Source organism: Monodelphis domestica, chromosome 6 (genome assembly GCF_027887165.1).
Source record: "Monodelphis domestica isolate mMonDom1 chromosome 6, mMonDom1.pri, whole genome shotgun sequence".
Classification (NCBI taxonomy): domain Eukaryota; kingdom Metazoa; phylum Chordata; class Mammalia; order Didelphimorphia; family Didelphidae; genus Monodelphis; species Monodelphis domestica.
In genome coordinates this window covers 279,632,584-279,659,407 of record NC_077232.1, presented here as the reverse complement: position 1 = coordinate 279,659,407, position 26,824 = coordinate 279,632,584, and the positions used below count along the sequence as shown (strand labels likewise).

The window sequence follows — 26,824 nt, the reverse complement described above, 5'->3', positions numbered from 1 at the left end:
ACCTTGGTCAAAGCATTTAACCTTTGTGTGTTGCCATTTCCTTACCAGTAAAATGGTGATATTATTACCTACTTTCTCAAGCTGTGGAGAATAAAATGAGGCAATGTTCACTGAGTTCATATCTGGTCCCAGACACTAGCTGTGTGACCATGGCCAAGTCACCTAACTGTGGTTGTCTGTTCACTCATCTGTAAACTGAGCTAGAAAAGGTATGGCTAACCACTCCAGGATCTTTGCCAAGGAAAGCCAAGGAGGTCATGAAGAGCTGAACCCAACAGAACAACAATTTCATTCTATGTCAATGTTCCCAAGGCATTTTTCTTCATTCTCTTTTACTTTTTTCTACACAATTTTCCTTGGTGGTCTCATGCCTTTCTAATCATTTCAGACAATACTTTTATTCTCATTCATTCTCAAATATTTATTCCCAATATATCTCCTGAGCTCCAGACACAGATTCCCAAATATCTACTAGATTCCTCACCTTCCCCCTTATGATCAATACTGTGTATTGGTTCCAAGGCGGAAGAGTGGTAAGGGGGTACACAATGGAAACTAAGTGACTTGCCCAGGATGACCCAGCTAGGAACTGTTGCATTAGAATGTAAAATTCATATCCAAAATGGAACTTGTGTCTTTCCTCCAAACCTTTCCTCCCTCCTCATTTTGTGATTTCTACTAAAACAGTTCTCTTAGTCATGAATATTCATAACCTTAGCATTATTTTAACCTTTCCATCTTTCTCACTGCCCATGTGTTCAATAAAGTCTAATGTTTTGATTCTGTCTTCAAAATATTTCTCATATTTATCACCATTCTTTTCAATTACCATGTCTACTAGGAATTATGTCCATTATGTCAATAACTTGCTAATAAGTTTCCCTCTACTTTAATTGATTTTACATCTAGTGCAAAGTCCTGATCATTTCCCTACACTACTTAAAAATCTTTAGTGACTCAATCTTGCCAAAGAAAAACCTGGTGGTTTAACCTCAGACTGGCATACAAACCTCCCCACAATCTAGATCCAGTATGCTTTTCCATCCTCATCTCACTTCTCTCCTCCTAAGATATTTTGGCAATTCAATCCAAATATATTAGGTGTTTCTCAAATGCATCCTTAACTTTTTCTAACCTCCATAATTCTTCTCATACCATTTCTTCAAGCCCCAGATTACATGTAGCCAACTTCAAGTATCTTTTCCAGATAACCACTCCCTACTTCCAAGCCAGAAATTGTCATTCTCCTTTACATTCTTATATAACTATAGTTGTCTGAAAAGTCTCTTTTTTGCCTTGTAATTCCTCTCCTAGATATTGGCAATTGTTGGAGTATTTGGTATGCAAGCACTTTGATCTGCAGGTAGTTTGGGCTCAAAGAGGCTTTGGGGAAGTTGACTTCTCTCCTAAGAGGTAGGAGGAAACTCAAATTGTTTGGGACTAAGAAGGAGGAAGGCAAGGATGTGGAAATGCAAGAATGGTTTCCATGAAGAAGAGAAGGTCTTCATCACTACTCTTGAGGCAGGATAGGGTGGCAAAAGTTTATCTAACACATGCCCTAAAGTGGGACTTACACTCTACTAAAATGTTTTTTGGGTGAAGTGGCTGGGTATCTCCATTTGTTTTTCGTCTCCTGAAAATGCAAAGAATCAATTTTTGATTCAAATTTTTAAATCAAATGTTTCTTTTGGGACTTGGGAGGAATCTGCCTTTGAGTATTTAAAATCAGACAGTCAGTCATTCTTTAAATATCTACTCTGGGTCAAGTGGTATAATAAACCTTGAGAATACAAAGAAGGGCTTATTTGTTTCTTAAGTCAACAGATATGATAAATCTGTTGAAAAACATAACTGATAAATTGTTGGTGCTATTGGGTGAATTCTGTGATGGGTGGAGGCTATATAGATTGGGAATGACCCAAGAGAAAAAAATTTAACACCATATTACCTGCTAAAGCAAACATTCAGTGTGGGGGCTCATAAACAATGAAGAAATTTATTTCTTTGTTTTAACAATTTCCCAGAGCAAATAGAGTACATTTGCTGGGGGGGGGGGGGAGGAGGGGTTCTGATAACTGTAATAAGTCAATAAAAATGTCAGAAGCTACTTGGACACCCACCATCATTTGTGACCTGGTTTAAAAGGAAACAACTCCCCCAAAAAGACAATAGGACCAAGGAAGTGGCTAAAAAGAATGTCAGAACCCAGGGAGAAGTACCCTCATCCCTAGAAACTTTGGGGTTTTGGTGTGGAGGTGCTGAATGGAGAAAGTTCTACTCTCCAGACCAGCAGCATATAGAAACCACAGTTACATCTTTCAAATACCAAGGGTCATGAGTAACAGGCGGTCCAGAGACAGCTTTGTCAGAACAAAGACAAGCCTCTTCTGCCAGCCTGTAAGATACCCTTCCCATTTCTGGAACCTATTATGCATTTTTTTCAGAAATAGAAACTTTCCTACACTACAAATGACTTCAAGAAGCCATTACTTGGTTACTCAGACAGCGTTTTAACTGCCAGAGATGTCAGAAATTAGTAACCTGTCCCTTCCTATTAAAAACCTTTGGTCAGGGAGGCATCTAGGTAACTCAATAGATTAAGAGCCAGACCTAGAAATGGGAGGTCTGGATTCAAATCCGGCTTCAGATACCTTCTAGCTCTGTAATCCTAGGCAAGTCACTTAATACCCATTGCCTAACCCTTACCATTCTTCTGCCTTCTCCACTGATTGTAAGGTGGAAGGTAAGGATTTTACATTAAAAAAAAAAAAACCCTGACCTAATTCATGAACCAAATATTTCATAAGGAAGGCAAGCACTTAGTGTAATTTAGGTGAGTGAAGTCTAGAAAATAGTGATGTCTTGTAAGATAACACTTCTTTGTGTCACAACCCAAAGAATTTTTGCACCTTAGTTACAGTAACAGTGACACCCATCTTTTGGATGTGAATTCACTAAACTCTTCATCCTGAAACCTTCTTTCCTACTTCCTTATTTTCTATATGTTTCAAGTTATACCTCATGCCTATTCTTCCATGAATCAAAATATACCTCTAAAAAGGTCTATTTGCTTTTATGATCCTTGACACGTCTACCCTGTATGTGAAAGCCACTCAGTCCCAAAGTAAATGCAATGGACTTGGACTCTTACTATCTCCAAGTGATTTATGATACTCCAATGTATATTAAAGTTATTTGAACAGGTCTTATCTTCCCTACTAGGTTGGTGGCTCCTGGAAGATAGGAAGCTTATCTTCCTTATCTTTGTCTCTCAGTAGCTGGCATAATGCTTCCTTTTTAGTAAGTGCTATAATAAGTGCCCATGGCATTCAATGGAGGAGAATTTCCTTGGTGGAGAAAAGCAGAAATGTTATGTTCTTTATCTTTTGTTTTCATTTTTTTAACTACTGAAAATGCTAACAAATACCTTCCTTCATTTTATTCATGTGGACACATATAAATGTACTCATATTAGTTTTGTAAATTTTTACAGTTTTATCCAAAGCAATTTTTTATTTTCTTTCAGAAAAGTAGTTCTGAATGTAGTGACCACATGACCATGGAATAGCAATAGACAGAAGGAAACAGGCATTAATTAAATACCTACTAAATGCCAGATATTGTACTAAGCATTTTACAATTATTTTCTCATTTGGTCCTCATAATAATCTTCAAAGTAGCTCCAAAGAATGAAGCACCTATGCCAAAGGCTATATAGTGTGTCTGAAAACAAAAAGGACAAGTCCAAGGCCAAACATAGACAGCTGCATGAAGGGAATCAATATTACTCGGATAGCCTTCAGGAGACAGTGGAGGATGGAAGGATCTGGCATGCTGTGACCCTTGGGGTCATGAAGAGTCAGACATGACTAAGCAACAAGTGCTTTGTAATCCATTAAACATTCTATAACTATAAATTATGATTATTATTAAAGTGAAACAAAATGTTCTCAAATAATGTTATAATTGCATGCAAAAATGTCAGAGTACCCTATTATCATTTGCAAATTAAATGACTCTAAAGCCAATTCTCTATCCTGTTCCTTTCCAATTGAAGTATATCTACAATCCTAAAGAAAGAAACAGAAGACAAATAATAGCCTTTTTTCCTGGTTTGGTATTGTTTGTTGCCTTTTCTAAAACTATAGTCTCAATAAACTGAGAAAATGGTTGTTTTCTGGAAATGGAGATATTCTATAAGTGGTCACCTCTACAAATCTAAAGAAGTTTCCTTTCTGTGATATCTTCTTAAATATTAATTAATTATACATTTTTATAGCTAAATTCAAGGTTACACCTTATCCTGCAGAAAGTTGACTATCAGGAAAATGGTTAAGGAGAATGGAGGTGGGGTGAAGGGAGTTGCAACAATTATCAATAAAAGAAGGATGACATAACATTTGACCCTGTAACCTCCAGAAGGAAGGCAAGGTAATTCAAATAGTATTTATTTAGCCTCTACTTTGTTTAAGATTCAATGCTAGACTCCCTAAACATAGAGACAAAATGAAAATCAGTTTTTGCTTTAAAGGACTTCATATTCTCCTTTGAGCAGGATAGAATATTTACATTAAGAAGCTGGCAAAAATTGTTTAGGAAAAGAGAGAGCACTAACACTGAAGGGATCAACAAAGACAGTGGTGAGAACTTAACCTTTAATTCAACAAGCACATATTAAATTTGGAGCAAGGTGACCTGGGTTCAAATTCCATTTCTGCCACTTACTCTGTGTGATCTTAACTAAAGCACTTTACCTCCCTGGGCCTGAGTTTCCTCATCTGTAAAATAAAGGAACATGATGCTCAATCACCCTGCCAGCTCTGAGTTTATGGTTATAGTAGGTCTTAAGCCTATAAAGACAAAGATCTCAAATAATCACTGGTCTCAAGGAATTTACAGTTTTATCAGCTTGTTTGTATAGTTTTACAGTTGTTGTCCTTGGGCTGTGAGCTCTTTGAGAACAGTCTTTTGCCTTTCTCTGTATTTGTAGTATTTAGCCCAGTGCCTGAACCATAGTTCAGTGGTTTTCAGCTGATTGATAAGACGATTTTTCATGGATACAATATGTAAATAATTAGGTAAAAGAAAGTTAAACTGAGGAAGGGAGGAACACTAAAAACCATAATAGGTGTTCTTAACCTTTTTTCTGTCATCGACCTCTTGACAGTTTTGTGTCCCAAGAATAAAGTTTTTAACTATATAAAATACATAATAGTATAAAGGAAACTATAGAAAAATATAATCTATATATGTATATTTCAAATATGTATAATTTATATATTACATATGTATATGTGTATGATTTATATCTGTTATATATTCTATATGTTACATGTGTGGCTATATGCATAAGACATATATAATTATATTTTGATATTGTTTTATGTGATATATATGTGGGGAGAGAGAGATAGAGGGAGAGAGAGAGAGACAGAGAGACAGAGATAGACAGAGAGACAGAGAGACAGAGAGAGGAGAGGAGAAGAAAAAGAGAGAGGAGAGAGGAGAGAGGGAAAAGGGGAGGAGAAAGAGAGGAAGAGAAGAGAGAGAGAGACAGAGAAAGAAAGAGAGAGTTTTATGTTATATATAAAATTCAGGACTCTCAGGATAAGAACCTCTTTTTGCCTTAACTAGAAGCTTCCATAAAAGGTGACCTAGGTAGAACTTATACCAAAGAATATTGAAGAATAAAGGTCAAGAGAGGGTCTTTTAATGATTATACAACCCCTATTGGGTTCTCTAAAATTTGAAGTGACTACTCAAAAGTTAGGTATGCCGATAGTTTTTTTTTTTTGTTATGTGTTACCAAATGTTTCTTCTTAATGATAAAATCACATTTTCAAGAAGAAGGTTCTACTTTATTCAATGGCTATTATAGGTCCTAAATGGCCCAGATTGATCAAAATGTCACATATCACCAGGGACTATACAGTTAAGTAATAGCAATAAAATCTCTCCTCTCAATCTGAAGAGCTGTTAATAGCTAAATAATAAATAGACTCAAAAAAAGTCTGTGGTTCTCTGAAGCTGTGTGTATCCATAGCCCCTTGTCATTCTGAAAGCAAACAGTAATTTCATTTAATTTCTAGTCAAGGTCATAGCTAGTAGACAATTCTAGATTCTTAAAGTTAACTGGATAGTTGTGCCAAACTCCTCCATTATAATTTGATTCCTTATCTGGTGATGGCTGCATTGCCATCAAGAAGAATCAGCATGCCCTCAAAACAGGAGAAGTTGTGCTCTCTGCCCAGCATCATCTCAGGAAATTTTATGGACACTAGCTAGGACAATACAAAGCCAATGAACAATTCATTCTCCACATTTTGGTAATCTGGAGATTAATCATTTTCAGCTTTTCACCAGTTTAAGGTACATATATTAACTGGACCATATGTTTTCCTTATTTCACTAAAAGACATACTGAATTTTCCTACATACACATCAACAACCTGGTTTTCTGAAACCTCAAATTGATTCCTCTCCCTGACAACCTGCCTTCAAGAAACCCCCTTATTGACCCTTGTCTCGCACTGAACCATGAACCATCCAGGATTAGCACATATAATCAAGTATTGAGTACCCTTTTTGTTTCCTTGGTTTCTCCTTTTATATCTAGTACCTGGCCTTGACTGTTGCATCTAGACTTCTCTCAATCATTTTAGACTGTGGCTAGTGTAGGTCCCCCCCACCCAGTGAACAACAGGGCATCAGCATCCCCCCTCTCCAAAAATCTATAAGCATATTACATTCTATAGTTCAGTGGAAGTCCCAGGTCTGAAGTTCTGTGTGTCTTCCTAAATGAATCTTCCTACCTCGATTAAGGACCCTTAGTATAATCATTTTGGTAGTTCTCTGTTTTTTTTTTCAAGGTGATAACACATATATATGTTTATCTACATGTGTATGTAGAATTGTTATATTCCTGTATAAATAGCTATAGAGTAAGTGCATATGAATCCAACACATAGCCTTCAAGCATGTTTCATTAGAAGCTCAATGAAAAGAGTACCATTCATTTCCAAGAGGGTGACTTTAGGGGTTGGATAATCAGGTCATTAAAGACATCTTCATTTATGCTAAATATGTCCTATAGCACAAATTTAAAAAGAAATGCAAATAAAAACAAATGAAATTTTAATAATTTCATCATAATTTTACTAGGTGATTCTTAAAAATATCTCTAGTTCCTAATCTGGATAGGGCACGTCTTATTTTGGACAGTAAACATATTCATGAAAATATATCTGCAAGCTGAATTGTCAATCAGTTGATCTGATTCTATGTAACCCCATGAACTTTTTATTGGGGTTTCTTGGCAAAGTTGCTGAAATATTTTGTGATGGCTTTCTCCAGTGAGTCCTCATCTTACAGTTGCAAAACTGAGCCAAGTAGAAGTTAAGTGACTTCCCCAGTGTCACACAGTAAGTGTCTAAGGCCATATTTGAACTCAGGTCTTCCTGACTCTAGGCCTAGTGTTCTATCCACTGCACCATCTATCTGTCCCTACAAGTTGAATTACTAGAAATAAAATCACAACTTAAATAACAAAACTTCTCTACTTAAAGGAAATTTGTGTGGAAGCCTTTTGCAAAGCAAGTAATTACCCATAATTTATATATATTACATTCAGAAGAAATATAATAAGGCAATTAATTGGTCATTTAGAAATATTGCTTATCTGTTTTCCCAAAGGAAGGCACAGGTATATCTACATTACAAACCCTGTGTGATCTCAGTCATTCAAGAGTCATGTTTTCCTACATGCTGGCAGCCTGCAAGCAATAACAGAGCCGCCCTTCAAGTAATAGTCTCAAGCCCACCTGAAGCAAGGAGATTTACCTAGATCTATCAAAGGCTCTTTACCTATGTGCATCACCACTAATGGCATTCATTTACTTTAAAGATTAAGCTTTTATGTCACAAACAATTTGAGTAATCTGGGGTCATCCTCTTTACTCACAATTTAATGCAATGAATTTATGTAATTCATTTACATATTCATATTTCCAAATCTTTGTTTATGTTGTCTACAAAAAGTTTTTCTATTTTAAGTCAAAAGCTTCAAGAAAACTGAAACTTTGTGTCCTCACTATTATGATTACTGTTGTAATGTCATTAGTTGGTAGACATTGGATACACCAATGTTCCTCTACCTTAATTGGCAAATGCTTTACAAAGAAAAAAAGATAAAAATTACTTGGACTACCATGGTTGATTGTTAGTATAGTTAGATTTGTAGGTATTTTCAAAAAAGGACAAAAATGGCTTCAATGTGTGTTTAGAAACATTTTATTGTATACAGTATATATGAAAATATATGCTGCTAAAAACTATCAAATCTAATCTAAATAAAATTAAATTGGAGAATGCTGTTCCATTTCTTTTCCTAGCTTTAATAATGAAGCTCCTGGTACTATTATTTAACATGGCTGGATACATCAGAAGCAAACATTTACAAGTGTTTAGAATTTGTTGTATTTGTTGGCAAATGCAAATATGAAGTAAGAACTCAGAAAATAAAGGTGTTGGGGGGCAGAAATTATTATGTGACAAAAGTTTTATTTATTGTCAAACTGTCTTTAGGAATCCAAAGAGTTTCTTTTCTTTTTTTTTAAACCCTTACCTTCCATCTTAGAATAAATACTGTATATTGGTTCTAAGGCAGAAGAGCAGTAAAGGCTAAGAAAAGGGAATTGTTACTTGCACAGGATCACACAGTGAGGAAGAATCCAAAGCCAGATTTGAACCCAAGAATACCCATCTCTAGGACTTGGCTCTCTATCCTCAGAAGCATCTAGCTGCCCCTCCCAAAAAGTTTCTATCCAAAAATAACTCCTTATGACATATGAGAAAGAATGATATCCACATCTAGAAAAAATATGTGGGAGTAGAAACACAGAAGAAAAACATATAATTTATCATTTGTTTGTATGGGTATAAGGTTTGGAGTTTTGGTTTTAAAAGATTGCTCTGTTACAAAAAATGAATAATATGGAAATAGTTATTAAGTGATAACACAGTTATAACCCAGTGGAATTGCTTGTCAGCTCCGGGGTGGAGAGGGAAAGAGAGAGGGAGAGAAAATAAATTATGTAACCACGGTAAAGTATAAAAAATTGAATTAAAATAAAATAAAAACAAAAATAACATCATATGAATTTGAAATATAATAGATGAAGTAACAAATGTGAATACTATAAATTTAGTGTATATAATGGGGGGGGAGTTTTCATTCTAGAACATTGTCGTGTCATTTATGAATGAAAATTAAGCCTTCAGGATAAAAATAAAAGTCCACTTAATTAAAGTCCTACATATTCCTGCAATGTATTTTTAATTATTAGTAATTTTTCTGACATTTGGGGGCCAGAGTCAAGATGGCTACATATATGTGTTTTCCCAAATTCCCCTTCAAACTATGTTAAAATAATACCTCAAAACAAATTCTGGCAGAGAAGAACCAATAAGGAGACAAGATGAGACAAAGTTTCTGCCAAAGACAACTCATAGGGTTGGCAGGAAAAGTCTGTTTCACTGAAGTGAGAGAAGAACCCAATCTTGAGTACATTGCACCCTCAAGATAGCAACAAGGCCCCAAATGCTGCACAAGCCAGCAGCAAGGCGCCCCTTATCACTAGTTCCTGAACCTAGGAGCAAGCCAGGAGTGAGGCCAATAAAAGGCAGCCAGCAGCAGGACATGTTGGGTATCAGCCAGCAGTAGATCCTGGGAGAGAATAAATCAGCTGTGGAAGGTAGTTTCCAGTACTCTCAGTTCATAGGCAGTAAAGAGATCAGGAAACTGGTCAGATGGAAATTACAGGTGACGTTTTTCAGCACTGGGTGCAAAAATCAGTTCTACTGACCATACCCACTTGGGATCACAATCCTACTGCAAGGAGGAAAAGTAGAATCAATGACCATGATCACAGTCCATCCAGGGTGAAAAGAAGTGTTTTTGATCACTCATACAGCAGATCACAAGACCGAAGAACAGTAACCAAACCTCTCCTTAGATCATACCACCTTCAAAGAGCTTACAGAATCCCCAGAAGCAGCATGAAAGAGTAACAGCATGAAAAACCTAAAGTTTAGGGTTAGAATTACATCCTGAGAAGAGTTCTACTTTAATATGAAGTTAAACTTAAAAGAAAGAAAGCAGGAAAAATGAGAAAGTATTTTTAAAATAATCTAATTATAGAAAGTTACTATGGTGACATGGAAGGGCAAGACACAAACTCAGAAGAAAACAATGAGGTAAAAGCAGCTACATGTAAATCCTCAAATAAAATTGATTTCAGGAGCTGAAAGAGCTCAGAAAGAATTTTTTAAATCAAATAAGAGACTGAGAAAAATGGAAAAAAGAAATTAAAATGATGCAAGAGTCAACAGCTTGGCAAATGAAACCAAAAAGAAAATACTAAAGAAAAGAACGGCTTAAAAAACATAATAGGCAATATGTTAATGAAGGCACAAAAATCTACTAAAGAGAAAAATTTCTTAAAAAGAACTGACCAAATGGGAAAGGAGGCAGAAAAGCTTACTGAAGGAAAAAATCTCTTAAAATTAGAATTAAGCAACTAAAAGCTAACATCTCCATTCAAAATCAAGAAACAGTTAAAAAAATCAAAAGAATGAAAAAAATAGAAGAAAATGTGAAATATGTAATTGGAAAAACACCTGACCTGGAAAAATAGATTGAGAGGTAATTTAAGAATTACTGGACTAAAAAATATGATAAAAAAGAATTTGGATATCAAATTATAAGAAATATGAAAATACAAGTAATATTACTCTGATATGCTAGGATATGAGAATAAAATGGAAACTGAAAGAATCTTCATAGATTCTAAAATGAAAACTCCTGGAAATATTATAGTCAAATTCTAGAGTGCCCAGACCAAAGAGAAAATATTGCAGCAGCCAGAAAGAAACACTTCAAATAATGTGGAGTCACAGTCAGGTTTACAGAGAATTTAATAGCTTCTACATAAAGGATTAGAGGATTTAGAATATGATATTCCAGAAGGCAATAAAACTAGGAATATAACCAAGAATCACCTACCCAATGAAACCAAGTATAATCCTTCAGGAGAGAAATGGGTATTTAATGAAATAAAGGACTTTAAAGCATTCCTAATGAAAATACCAGAACTGAAAAGAAAATCTGATTCTTAAATACCAGACTCATGAGAATCATTTTAAAAAATAAATAGGAAGAGATAATATTAAAAAAATTTAATAAGATCAAACTGTTTACATTCTTATACAGGAAAATACCATTTGTAACTCTTAAGAACTTTCTCATTATTAAGGGAGTTAGAAGGAATATATAGAGAAAGCAAGCATGGGAATACGTTAACTATAATGGGATAATATCCAAAACAAAAAATGAAATTAAGGAATAAGAAAGAGGATTGCACTGGAAGAAGCGAGCAGGGAAAGGCAAAATGAGGTAAATTATCTCACGTGAAGAGAAGCTAAAGAGCTATGATGGTGGAGGGAAAGTTGGGTTTGAGGTGAGGTTGGGAATAGGAAATGCTTGAATCTGACTTTCATAGGAACTGGCACAAATGGGATAATATCCATATTCATTTGGGTTTGGAATTCTTTTTTACCCTATAGTGAATTAGGAGGGGAGGGGGCATATTGGAAAGGGGAAGACTAATAGAAGAGAGGGCAAACTGAGGGAGACAGTGGTACATGTGAGAAAGGAAAGGGTGAAATGAGAGAGTAAGAGAAGAATAAATAGGAGAAAATAGGATGCAGTGAAATACATAGTTATCATATCTGTGAATGTGAATGTGATGGAGTCACCCAAAAAAAAAAAAGGATAGCAGAGTAAATTAAAAACAAAATCCAACAATATGTCATCTAGACGAAATATGCTTGACCGACCAATGTGGCAACAAAAGAAAGTAACAGATGTAGGAGGGGATGTGGCAAAATTGGAGTTGCGAATTGGTCCAACCATTCTGGAGGGCAATTTGGAACTATGCCCAAAGGGCTTTAAAAGAATGCCTGCCTTTTGACCCACCATACCACTGCTGGGTTTATACCTCAAAGAGATAATAAGGGAAAAAAAACTTGTACAAAAATATTTAGAGCCATGCTCTTTGTGGTAGCAAAAAAAAAAAAAATTGAAAAATGAAGGGGTGTCCATTGATTGAGGAGTGGCTGAACAAATTGAGGTATCTGTTGATGCTGGAATACTATCATGCTAAAATGAATAATGAACTGGAGGAATTCCATGTGGACAGAAATGGCCTCCATGAATTAATGCAGAACCAGAACATTGTACACAGAGACTGATACATTATGGCACAATCGAATGTAATAGACTTTTCTACTAGCAGCAATGTAATGACCCAAGACAATTAAGAGGAACTTGTGAGAAAGAACGCTGTCCACATGTAGAGAATGAACCATGGAAATGGAAATTAATTAGAAAAATATGTGATTGATAATGTAGTGTGACAGGGATATGAGTAGGGTTTTGAAGTTAAAGGATTGCGCTAGTGCATATATGAATAACACAGAAATGGGTTTTGAATACATGTATCATATACAGTGGAACTTCTTGTCGGCTTTCAGAAAGGGGAGGAGAGAGCAGGTAGGGAGTGGGGGAATCATGAATCATGTAACCATGGGGAAATATTCTAAATAAAAAACAAGGGGGGAAAAAAGAAGAAGAAATATGCTTGAAGCATAAAAGCACAGAGTAAAAGTAAGGAGCTGGAGAAGATTATGCTACAACACATGTATAACCTATATCAAATTGCTTCCTGTCTCTGATGGGGAAAGGGAAAGAGAGAATTTGGGACTCAAGTTTTTAGAAAAATTATAATTAAAATTGTTTTACATGGAAATTGGAAAAATAAAATATTATATTAAAAGGGGAGGATAAAGTAACAATTCTAATTTGTTCCTTTCAATTGATCAGACAAAACAATCACTTCTATATTAGTTACACACATTTTTAAAGAAAATACATATGAAGTCACCATTAATGTTTTATATTCTCTTGGTAGAAATTGCATCTCATTTTACATACACACATATAGAAGAGAATAGATATCTTTATATAAAACATATATGTTTATAGAATGTTTCTTTTTCCAGTGCCTAACACAATTTCTGTAATGTAGCTGAATACTTGTTGAATGTTAAATGTAAAAATTCCTAACATTGTCATTGTAGTTTATTCATATCAAGTCACTATACTTGCCAGAGCAAATGAATAACAAAATTACATAATAACTAATGCCCATTTAAGCCACATTTATTCTTACTGGAAAATGAAATGAAATTTTAATAAATCAGATTTGATTGAATGCAGGAGTTACTTCTACTATCCTATAATAATTTGTATATAAAATTCCAATTAATAAATATCTATATGATTATGCTGCTTTTGGAAAAGAAAAACACAATTATTAACATTTAGCTAAAATGTCTGCCTAGTATAAGAGGAATTTGATGATAACATACTAATATAAAATAATGTATAACACAGGAAATAATAGAAAGAAAAAGGAATTTGGGTGAAAGGCCTACTACTATATTATCTGAGCCTTTTTAACATTTTGGATTTCACTTAAAATACTATGGTTCATATTTTACTCAAATATCCAATTGAGTTCTTTTCTGTGAATATCCACAAGTCCAAAATGCTTCAGGAATTCTCCTGGGTTTTTTGGGCTTAAGAAAAAGTCAAAGAAGAAAATCCTGTTTGCTTATGAGAAAATCATGAATATATGCGCTTTTTCTCTTCTTAGCTGGCACAGGATGTTTTATTATGATGGATTTTTAACAACTAAAAACAAATTTGCATTTGTACATATCATACAGATGAGTATATTTTGTAAATATCCCTGCACAGAAATATATAACAGTAGATGACTCATTTATAATTCTATCAGTAAGCAAAGAAATATATTTAACTGCTAAAGATGATATCCTTCATATTAGATATGAAGCAATTGCAAACTGTGCAGTTGACTGGAAATGCCACCTAATCCCTGCTTAATTAAAGCAATGTTCTAAACTCCTGTTGTGTTTAGGGAGTAAAGAGTGTGGGACGACTGATGTATGAAGAAAATAGCAGGCAGCATGGCTAATCTCAAAGACTTGGGAGCTTTGGAGCTACATAAATCAGGACGACTTTTTGAATAGCCTCATAAAGCACAATATCATTGCCATTCCACTCACGACTTTCGGGTGCTTCTTACAGCATACAGATCATTAGGAAACTTCTAAGCAATCAAGTAATGGGGGGTCTGATGAAATTACTCAATCAATGCACAGGTTCAAAGTAGTCACAGAATGTAGAATTGGATAGTTTTGATATGTCAAAAGGGCCTTCATTTTATTGGTACTAGGAAATTTACAGTGGAGGTGAGTCATTTCAATATTTTTATAAAGGCATTTAATACAGCCTTTCTCAATTGCCATAGTATAGTAGAATATTCAAGCCAGTAAGTGTTACCTCAAGCTATGTCTATTAATCCTAATTCCATCAACAATCAGAGTTTGCAAACCTTACAAAATTAGCCCAAAAGAAAAGTAGTCTAATTAAAAAGTTATAAATATGAAAGAGCAAGTAGATGTGTTCCACTTTCATTCAAATAGTTCAGTTTCAGTCATATACATATTCTGATAACGTAATATATCAAAGCATTGTTATGGCAAGCTTGTATGTTTATTAAAACATCAAATTTTGTTCACTGGTTTGATTTGTTTGTATATTGGAACACTGTGCTTAAAGTCATACAAGTTATCCTACATATTGCATATAATGTAACTTACCATGAAAGATACCCATAGAACCTGTCAGAGCAATTTCTTTCTTTCCTTCTTTATTTTTTCTAGTATTAAATAGACTGCAGATTACAGATACTTTATGCTGGGAATATCACATTAATTTATGAAGCTCTCATTTCTACATATTATCTTATTTTTCAGAATTGAAACATTTTCTTTCCCTCCTGTTTTCTTTTATTAAAATATAGAAACAATGTTTTTTCTAAACAAGTTGTTTTATTAAAAATAAAAACAATCATCAACTTAAAGCCAGTCAACATATCCTTTGTAAATTGAATATTACAAACATTTTGGGTATGCTAAATAGCACTTTGAATTTTTCACATCAAAGTTTCAGTTTTGGAGGTAATTGCAATGTTTCTGGGTGGTGAACAAGGAGACAAATTAATTTTGCTTACTGATCCTTCACTTAAACATTTGGGGGTCATTTCTTTCAATATGGTATAAATGGTTTAAAGTCTAATGAAACAATCATCAATTTACCAGTTTCATGGCAACAGCAATTGTTCTATAAAAGAACCCAATCCTCTTGTCAAATATACTAATTGTCTTCCAGTGAAATGTAATTGTATGAAAAGCAGCCACTTTCCTGTGTTTCATTTGGGGAGGATTCACTTAGCTATTCAATAATCAACAGCAGTCTAAAGAAACATGGATGTAGTAAACAATATTGATAGATCTACCAGTTATAAACAAATCTACCAGGCCACACTAGCTGTGAACATAGTGCCAAGAAAAAGAAGTCTTTTCCTATTTTGAAACACATGATCAAATCGCATTACACAGTGTTGTTCATTTCGTAAATAAAGACACAATGCCTCTTTAAATGTTTACAAACATATAGACCATTTATGCCAAAGATAAGCAACAAATGAGCATTTTTCCTTAAGCTGATTCCTATAAAAATGCACAGAATAATATAAAAAACCCTAATCCCAAGACATATACTACAAAGGTTTAATGACTTTTTATCCTTAATATGTTGACTTAAATTATATATAAATATGGATCACTATCTCTTTAAAATGAGACACAATTTGTTTCCTAATTTTGATAAGGACTTTGCTCTTCTGCTGCTAATAAAATAATACCAGAATCCATGCCCCAAAAAGTTATGTATGCAGTAGAAACTATTTCTCCTGGGCTAGTAGGAGTCTGGGAATGTGTCCAGGACTTAAACCTTGGGCACACAAGTTCAGGGATTGCTAAATCCAGATCCTGCACAAAACATACACAGTACTATAGATATAAGTGATGTGGAAAGGTAGATATGTTTACCAAGACAACCTTTGATAAGCAAGGAAGGAGTCCCCTAATTATAGGATCTGGCATCAATGAAAAGTGCGCACAAATAGAAGCTTCATTTCAGCAGGTGCTGTCAACACTAGGATCAGGTTTCCATTTCAAGATCACGTATAGGGGGATGGTTGCAGAGGTAGGGGGTAGTATAGAGGTATTGATGGGGGGGGGAGGATAATCTATAACCCCTATTTGCATAACTCTAAGCAGTGCAGCTAACTACAAATTCTGTGATCTGAGAAAAAAATTAGTAAAGTAGAGGCATTCTGCAGCCTAGGAAATGAACCCTGGTAAGTCAAGAAACACCTTTTTTTTTTTCCTTTTATTTCTCTCTTTCTATAAAGGGAATCGTTGCAGCAATGCAGGGGGGAGACGCAGAAAAGATCAGGTCTCAGCTGTGTTACCTCCTATTCGAAAGGCAAGGCAATTTGAGAAGAAAACTGAAAGCTTTATGCACAATATAGAGCTTCCTATCCTCTCTTAGCCCTCTCCAAGCCCCAGACTTCCCTCTGCCTGCAGTGGTGAGTTTGTCTGTCCGTATGCCCTTCTTGTTGCCAATAGGTGGGGCCACCAGCATCTCCAGCAGCAGAAAGCTACACACCAATTGCCTTTTCTCCTTCCCAGGCAACTCCTACTTTACTGTACTAGGGGGAGGGGTGGGGGGCGGCAGAGGAGGAGTATATGTGTAAAAGAGAACAAATGAATGTAGTCGCTTTTGCTCTTCGACCCTCGCTACAAAGGGATCCCAGTTTCAACCATTCCTGTTATCTCTGACCTGCAGAGGGAGGGAGGACATAGAAGATCGGGTACTGCCAGCCTCGCCGGCCCAATTTCTCCAGCTCAGATCCTCCTGGTGGAGAGCTCATTCCGGCAGTTATCATGCTTGCTAGAACAGCTCCTTGAGCGAGTGAGGGGAGAGAGAGAGGAGGGAGCGAAGGATGAGCAGAAGGAAGGGTGGTGGTGATAAAATTCAACAGCCTCTTTAACCACGGTGGGAAAAGAGCTGGGGAACTGAACCGACTCACGTTGCCAAACCACCTGTTCGCTCGGAAAGAAGCCTTTCCATTCCTTTTAGAAATAGAGCCGATACCTTCTGCTGTCCAAAAACAATCCCTCGAAGGAGCAAATAAGTACCCACGGAAGGGTACGGAAAATTAAACTTATTTCCCCTAACACTTGGATTCAGTACCGGCTGCCTACCCTAACCTCCCAAATATCCACAAACCCATCCAAAATCACAAGGACGACTTTCAACAACCCATCATAAGTCCAGATTTAAGCAACTTCAATATTAAAAATAATCATAACAAAACAAGTATAAGACGGATGGAGGAGCAAGGGGACATTGAACAGAAGAGGGCTCAGGCAGGAGAGAAAGGAAAAATAAAAAGGAGAGACAGAAGGGGTGCTTAGTACAACAGATATATAAAGGTGCCCAATATTCGCAGATGTCCATTCTTACCGATGTGAATGATTGAATCCGCAATCACTGAGTCCCAGGTTCGAGACCAGCAGACGAACATAACCAAGACCAAGGGAAAAACTTCCATATCCTCCTGTGCTGTATTTGGGTGTGTTTTTAAGAGATCTTTATCTATATGTGTACAGCCGAAAGAGTTTCAGGTAACGATGGAGTTTAGAGAGGTTTTAAAGGGGGGAAAAATCCGATTGTTGGAGGACAGGTTCGGCAGCTGCTGAAGAAAGCGAAGGGATATAAGGACAATTCCAAAACCAGAAAGGCTCCTTCGCTTAGCTGTGTCACTTTGAAGGGCTTTTTGGCATCCCCAGAGTTGTTTGCAGTTTGACTAAAGAAATGCATCCAGCCTCGAGTGCTGTGGGGCAGATTCTCGTTATAAGACCAGCCCCATCTCTTGGACCGGCTGGCGGGAGGGCGGGCGGCGGGGCCAGGGAAGAATGCGTCCAGGTCTAGCCCGATGGCAACTTCCAGCAGCCCGTAGCCCCCGCCCCCACCCCGCCCCTACCCCCAGCCGGATGTTCGACGCCCCTCCTCCCTCAACCAAAAAAAAAAATAATAAATAAATAAATATATATATTTTTTTAATATCCCAAACCACCAACCTCCACCGAAACAGCCCTTGGGGAATGCCTAATCCTCGCCCTCGTTGAAAAATATCCAGAACCAGTACGAGAGGAAGCAGCGAGATTCCTGCAGGGGGAAAAAAAAAAGAGCCCCCCTGGCTAAGGAAGGGGGGGGGGGCGCAGTAAACTTCGAGGTAATGCAGATAGTAATGCAGAGAAAATTCCCTTTCTCGAGGAGGAGGGGATGCCCAGTTGTCTGGCAGTAATGCCAGGTAGTGGATGGAGCAGGCGATCGGCCGGCTGGCTGGCGGGAGAAACCGTGGCTGGAGCAAAGCAAAGGAAAGCAGCTGATAGGGCTGCAGGCTTCTTTTGGATGGGGGGGGGGGGGGAGAGCGGACAGGGAGGGGGGGAGAGAGAGAGAGAGAGAGAGAGAGAGAGAGAGAGAGAGAGAGAGAGAGAGTCAACCCCAGCCTGCACGTTGCCTAGAAATGGATCACCTAGGAGAAGGAGCGAGCAAAAGAGATAGCAGTGCCATCAGGCAGAGGGAGAGAGGGAAAGACAAGAGCTTCTCTCTACTAAACCACCTCCTCCCCCTATCTGCAATCCGAGGGAGAAACAAAATAGTGTTCTCATTTCCCGTGGAATCTTCAGCTAAGGAGGGTGCGGGTAGGGGGTGGGGAGGAGTTGGGGGGGGGGGAGACCACAAGCTAGTGAAATATTAAAAAATGGGAAGGCCTTTTTTTTTAAAGGCTAAAAGCCATTTACACGTTCTGTCTTGATCTTTTAACCTTGTAGCTACAACAGGTACCACACTTTCCCAGTCTTTGAATGGAATTAGCACAGTTGATTGAAGAGGGTAAAAATCAGGGACACCTAGATCACTAAGGGAAAAAGAGACCTAGAAAGCTATTATTAAGCTCCCAATTTCAAAGTTTTAAAAGGACAGGTCATGCCAATTACTTTCTAAACTGCGATTCTCTTCCCTCCCCCACCGTGATTTTTTAAGGTGGGGATGGAGGAAGGTGGTGACAAGAATTACGAAAGTCTAAGACAAATAAATCACATTGAAGAACAGTAATGTTTCATTGAAATGTATAACCAAAATAGTCTATTATCATAGAAAAAAATACCTTAGTAACTACTTCATACAGATAAAATTCGAAGGAGTTGCTCTTCCATAGAGGGTGCTTTGGAAGAACTGAATGACAGCTCTACCAGACAGAGAGAACAGGCTTGTGTAAGCTTTTCCCATACAGCTTAACCATAGCACCCAAGACTAGCCTGTATAGCCTCCTACTAAGTTAGTATTTAATTTATCCTCCAAAGGGTTTTTCGAGGGCTTATTTTAAAGAATGCAGATGACCCAAGTTCCAAATCAGTAAAAAATGGTAACTGAGACAGTGCTTAAGGATTATTAGGATCAGGAACCTTTAAGGAATTTTGAGGCTACTTCAGCCTGCCCTTCTATGTCCTATATAATATTCTCTGATTCACTCACACTTTTCTTTAACTTCATTAACCCTTTCTCCATAATTGGACTTTTCTCTCTAGTGAAGTAATTATATCTATTATTCTTTGGACCACAATCTAAATCTACACACTATACAATCTAAACACTCCCAAGCTCCAAAGCCTCTCTTGAAACAACCTGCTTTTATTGTATAAGTGAAAATCTGTTACCCTAAAAAAGAACTACATTTCCCTACATTTGCCTTTTTGTACTTGTATATTTTAAAACCTCACTAAGGGTGTAACAAAGGGCACCTGTAGCCATGAGAATTGGTTTCTTAAGAGGACCTAAGTTGAATCCTTCTGATACATACTGACTGTGTGAACCTGGAAGAGTCATTTCATCTTTCAATGATCTCAACAACTCTAAGTCTCTAACTGGCAAAGGAAGTGCCAACCTACATTGTTTGCCTATAGAGGTCTCATATACCAATGGAATCACAGATCTAGTTTCTATTTCATGCCATTTACCCACCACACTCTTATTCCATCAATCCTTAAGAATCTTGCAAAATCTACAGCTTATATCAAGTCATCACAGCTACCTTTATAACTAGAATACAGATATAGATATATAGATACATATATATATATATTAACAGGTAGCTTTATAATCAAGGCACCTATTTTTCTTTCAAAAGTGTTTTCTTTAGTTTACATATCTACATTTTATACCTGCTCCAGCCTCCTCTTTGCCCCTTTTAGAGACAACTAGGTCTCGGATTGAGAGTCAGGCCCAGAGATAGGAAGTCCTGGATTCAAATCTAGTCTCAGACACTTCCTAGCTGTGTGACCCTGGGCAAGTCACTTGATCCCCATTTACCACTCTTCTGCCTTAGAACCAATATACAGTATTGATTCTAAGACAGAAGGTAAGGGTTATTAAAAAAAAAAAGACTAGTAAATTCAAATCTAAGTTCAGATCTAGTCCCAGACACTGCTGTAAGGAACCCTGAAAGTATGATTCCTAAAATTTAGAGTCATTGAAATGAACATTGCAGCCCCCAACCTATCCTTAGAGGTAAGTTGGGAAAGTTAAGGAAAGTTAGTATGGTTAAGTTGCAAAAATATATTTATTAAAAAATATCATAGGTCTTTAACATTTTTTCTGAACAGTTGAAAGCTAACAGGAAATTATGGCAGTGAAGAATATTGTAAAAAATAAATACCTAAGCTTTGCTAACTGCTCCCTTCTCCATCTAGATAGATAGTTCCTGCATAAAATGAATATTAACTAGTGTGATGGTCTCCAAAGTGCACAAAGTGCATTAGTGTTTGGGACAAAAATATTAGAAATTCAATTTCTATTTATACATACCTAAAAACAAAGACAATAATATTTATTATGGAGATTGACTCTAGCATTGTCATTAAGCCCATGGGTCAAATAGGAATATACAATATAAAAAGATTTTTCAGAAGACTGATATTTTTATGTGTTTACTTGCTTTCAGCATACTGTATTGTATCTTACTTCACTATGTTCAGTTGTGTTGTGAATTTCATTGACTAAATTAACACTCATAAAATGGACAAGTCTTTTTACATATTTAATTTTTCCTCATGTACATATAAAAACAATTTTAAACATTCCATTTTTTTAAAATTTTGAGGTCCAAATTCTCTACCTCCCTTATCTCCGCATCTCTGCAGTAATAAACATTCAGATAGAGATTTTACATGTGCAATCTTTTAAAATATTTTGGCATATTAGTCATTTGTGTAAAAGATACCAAATAAAAAAGTAAAAATAAGGTGAAATATGCTATGTTTAATCTGCATGCAGACTCAATCAATTCTTCCTATGGAGGTGGATAGCATTTTTTATCATGAGTCCTTTGGAATTATCTTGGATCATTGTATTTCTTAGAATAGTTGTCATTCACAATGGTTCAGATAGATAGATAGAGATATATTGATATGTATAATGTCCTAATAGACAAGTGTCTGAAAAGGATTCCTCGATAGATACAGATTGAAGGTAGTGCAATCAAAGTGAAAATAAGAAACTGTCAGGGTTACCTAAAAGAAAAAATTAAAAAAAAAAACTTTCTATGAGTTCTTTATTGATCATCCCATAAGGTCAAAACAATAAATTAATCAAAATGAACAAAGTCAAAGAAACTAGAAGTTATGAAGAATATTTAAGATATATCGGTTATATCCACAAGAACAGTGCTGCCTGGTGGGTAAAGAGTAGACCTCTCCTCTGAGAAAACCTAGAATCAAATCTTTGCTCTTATACTTATTGACTGTGTGACCCAAGGAAATCAATTAACCTTCTTTTTTTTTTTTTAAATGCAAAACAGTTTATTATTAGGAAATATGGATAGGAAATAGGAAGAAGGAAAGTGAAAGTAATCTTATAATAGATTGTAACTATACCTAAGATCCCAATTCTAACTAATTTTTTCTAGAAAATCCTACATCTATCTGTCTCAGAGAGCAATACCTTCTGCTAGGCTGAAGTCCTCGTCTACTCTCACTACTCTCTCTATCTGATAATGTAACCACTATCTATATACCTTATCTACTCAAGTTAATTAATAATCAGTAAAGCTATTAAGGCCTTGTTCTGTTTCTCTGCCTCAAATCAGAGAGAGTACTAGCAACATACCCTCTCCCCAGGAGAACCAGAGATAAAAGCACTTTCCAATGGTCTACAACTTACTAACCACACTCAGCAACACCCTTCTAATTGTCACCAACTGCCAAGTAGCACAGCAGGGGCATCTCTTACTGAAAACTATTATTGTTCCTTTTCCTCTTTAATATAAAAAAAAGAGAAAGTAATAAAATCTCTCTTAACATTTTCCCCTCTGACATCCATTGGGGAAGTGTCCCCAATGGATCTTTCAAATAAAACTATCCTATACTCTATATTATATACAAGGAGAAGTATAGCAAGAAAGGAAAAAGCAAAACAATTCTTGCAATATGCAAGTCTCAAATAATATACAATTCCAAATATTTACAGTTACAGAAATTACAATCACCAAATTCATATTATACTCTACATAAATAAAAACTATTCTTATTATACTTTACAGAAATAAGAACCTAAAAATATTAATTCAAATACACCTTAAGATTACTATGCACACAAAAAATAAAACAAACAAATAAATAAGAACCTTATATATGCAACTAATATACATCTAATATTTAACTTATATACACAATTTATAAATATAATATATATATATATATACATCTAACATTATATCCCCCTGAGGTGGATCTAATCTCAATATATGTATTTATACATTAATATATCTAATATATTTTCTAATATATTATACATCTAATATAACGCCCCTGAGGAGGATCTTGATCAACAGTTATAACATTTTACCATTTAGTTACTTTTAACTTTTTCCTTTAAAATTACATTATATCTATAGCTTTTTCTATAATCCTATAAAAGTATTGTTATTATAATTATTTCTACATAAAAACTAATAAATCCTATAACATAATATATAACAAATAACATAATAAAATAGCATAATAAATTATACACTTACCCATTACATTCCATTTCAAACCTTTATGTATGAGAAACCTTTATTTAAGTGCAAAGTTCAATATCCTTAAACTTATGTCCATTTGTAGTAGTCCTTGTAGTAATGGAGTGTTCTTGTAAATATTGTCCAATTGTCCATTTGTAGTCTTCTTGAATTTCAAAGTCCTTTAAAAAATGTCCAGTTGTATCTGTAGTCTTGTCCTCTATGTATGCAGCTAATCATTTTAGATGGCAGGTCCCTTTTTCACATTTGAACAATGTATCCATGCTGTTTTTTCTCCTATCTTGATGGTTGTAGGGATTGTCAAGAGTACTTAAAATGGACCTTCCCAGACTGGCTGAGTTCCTCCAGTGCATTGAAAGTTCTTTACATACACTGTATCCCCAGGATGTAGATCAGGAAACAAAAAGTCTATAGGTCCTTGTTTGCACTATTGGTCCTAATTCTTATAATTCCTTGATCTTAATCTGCAAATCTCTAATATATTCTTCAATTATCGTGTTACCAGTTAACATTGAGGCATAAATAGAGCTAAATGTCTTTGCTTGTATGGGTGGAAGTCAAAATGACATTTCATATGGTGATATGTGCAAATCTCCTCTTGGTCTAGTTCTTAGGTAAAATAAAGCTAATGGCAAAATATCAGGCCATTTCAAGTGTGTTTCTACACATAATTTACCAATTATTGGTTTTAGTTCTTTATTCATTCTCTCCACTTTTCCTGAACTCTTTTCAGGTATTCCTTGCTCTTTGATTTTCGGTATCAAACTTTCCACAGAGCTCTGGTCTTTTCTTTGCAAAAAGTTGGAAGTCTTCTATTTTGTTGAATGCCCATACTTTCCCTTGGAAGTATATAGTCAGTTTTGCTGGGTAGCTGATTCTTGGTTGGAGACCCAGCTCTCTTGCCTTTCTGAAGATCATGTTCCATGCCTTACGATCATTCAGAGTAGAACTTGCAAGGTCTTGGGTGACCCTGATTGGCATTCCTTTATATCTAAATTGTCTTTTTCTGGCTTCCTGTAGGATTTTTTCTTTTATTTGATAGCTTTGGAATTTGGCAATTACATTCCTGGGAGTTGTCTTTTGGGGGTTTAGTGTAGAAGGTGTTCTGTGAGCTCTGTCAGTGGATGTATTGCCCCCTTGTTCTAGAATCTCTGGGCAATTTTCTTTGATTATATCTTGTATCACCATGTCCAGTTTGGTGTTTATTTCTGGCTTATCTGGGAGTCCAATTATTCTTAAATTATCCCTTCTCCCCCTATTTTCCAGATCTATCACCTTGTCGGTGAGATATTTTATGTTCTCTTCTAATTTCTTGGTATTTTGGCTTTGCTTTATTGCTTCTTGCTCTTTTACACGATCATTGTCTTCCAGCTGCCTGATTCTGGCCTTTAAAGCCTGGTTTTCTTTTACAGTTTGGTCAAACTGGTTTTGTAGATGCGTGAATTTCTTTTGCATTATTTCCAACTTTTCCTCCCAGAAGGCTTCCATCTTTTTGGTCATTTCTGATTCAAATTCTTCATAGGTTTGTGGAGAGTTTCCATTTCCTTTGGAAGGTTTTGGAGCATTTTCTTTTATATTATCTTCTGTCTGCTCTGTATTTTGTATTTTGGCTCCATAGAATGTGTCCAAAGTCGCCCCTTTCTTCTTATTTTTCTTGGTATTTTGGGGCTTCTGTGGTTCTGTGGAGTTTGCCATTTCTGAATGTGGAGGATTAGTTTTTCTTGTCTCTTTCTGGTGTTCAGGGGCTTTAGTCCTGGGCAGATAGTTCTATGAGCTTTCCCTGGGTTAAACTGAATATGCCTCACTGGAACTGGAATGGAGGGGTCGGACCACGAGGCCACACTCTCCCCCTGGCTCGATTTCCGGAAGTTGCCTTCAGAATCGCTGGCCGTGAGGCTGTTTCGTCGGCCTGCGGGGGGGATGGGCTGCCGCTTCCCCAAGCTCCGAGAGCACAGACTTTCACTGAGACTTGGATAGCAGGATCCAGCCCATGAGGCTGTCTTGCCCGCCCTGAGGGTTGCTGTTGTTTTGACCAGCTCTCTGCAGCGGAGGCCCCAGGCAGTAACTTTCACCCGGACCAAGCGGCTCTTTGCAGCGGAAGCCCCAGGCAGTAACTTTCACCCGGACTGGGACTTGGGTAGAAGACCCTGAGGGTTGTTGTTCCTCAGACCCTGCTCTCTGAGCCCGGGGCGGCTGCCGCTTCCGGGAGCCTTGGACTCTGCGCTCCTACCCCTGAGGTCCGAGGGATCTCGGGTTCTGGCTTTTAAGGGGAGCCGTACCTTTTGAACCGGGTCCAGGTCCAGGAGGAGGGTTCCCAGGGTCTGTGCTGTTGATCGTTTTGAATTTCGGCGCCTTAGGAGCTTCTAGTTTGAGATCGGTCGGGAAGGGTTTTCCGGAGATCTGAACTTCAGCTTTCTCTAAGCCGCCATCTTAACCGGAAGTGCAATTAACCTTCTAGTACTCCAGACAACTGGAAGACTATAAAGCAGAGAAGATACCAATCAGCATTGCTAGAAGAAAGAACTGAATTAGAACATTTTATAAATGAAATCACAGATCAGACTAACAAAATACTGTCAACAATGAAACTCATTCTAGGACTGTAAGGCTGGTTCAACATTAGAAAAATTAGAAGCATAATTGACTACACGAATAAGAAAAATAACAAAAACATGTGATTATGTCAATAGATGCTGCAAACTTTTGACATGATGCAACACCCATTCCTATTTTTGAAAAAAAAAATTGGAAAGCATAGGTTTAAACAGAGGTTTTCTTAAAATATTAAGTAATAATTATCTGAAACCAAGAGCAATCGTTATCTCTAATAGGGACAAAGTAGAAGACTTACCAAGAATGTCAGATATAAAGTAAGAATGTCCACTAAAACAATTATTATTCAATACTGTACTAGAAATGCTAGCTAAAGCAATAAGACAAGAAAGAGGACATTGAAGGAATAAGAATACACAAGGCCAACAAAATATATCGCTCTTTACAGATAATATGATGTTATAATTAGAGAATCTCAGAAAATTAGTTGCAAAAGTAGAAACAACTAACAACTTTAACAATGTCGCAGAATAAAAAAAACCCCACATAAATCATTAGTATTTTTGTATATTATCAACAAAATCCAAGAACAAGAAATAGGAAGAGAAAATTTCATGTAAAATAACTGTAGACAGTATAAAATACTTGAGAGTCTACCTTCCAAAATACACCAAAGAACTTACAAAGAAATAAAAACAGAAATGTTTCCTACAAGTAAAGATGAATCTAAACAAGTAGGGACATATTCTTTGATCATGGGTAGATTGAGGTAATGTAATAAAAATGTAATTCTACCTAAATTAATTACTTTTTCAGTGCTATGCCCTACAGGGTTAAATTTTGGGGGGTAGTGGTTTGAACAAAAGCCAGTGAGCAGTTTATTAAGTGCAAAAAACTTAGCTTATTATTATTAGCTTATTAGGAAATATGGATAGGAACTAGGAAGGAGTAAAGTGAAAGTAATTTATAATAGACTATAAAGATTCCAATCCTGAATAAATTTATCTAAAAATCCCTAAATCTATCTGCCTCAGAGGGCAGTATCTTCTGCTAGGCCAAAGCCCTCTCCTACT

The 26,824-nt window shown here is 36.3% G+C and overlaps 1 protein-coding gene across 1 annotated transcript in view; it reads right to left on the bottom strand.

Annotated features, from left to right (window-relative positions):
* GRID2 (glutamate ionotropic receptor delta type subunit 2) overlaps positions 1 to 18,775 on the bottom strand; it is a 1,955,631-nt gene extending 1,936,856 nt beyond the window's left edge. Inside the window, exon 1 of the mRNA XM_007495736.3 lies at positions 17,582 to 18,775. Coding sequence (XP_007495798.1) covers positions 17,582 to 17,669 — 88 coding nt within the window. The 5' untranslated portion in view covers positions 17,670 to 18,775. The remainder of the gene's footprint in view (positions 1 to 17,581) is intronic.
* Between the last annotated feature and the right edge of the window lie 8,049 nt (positions 18,776 to 26,824).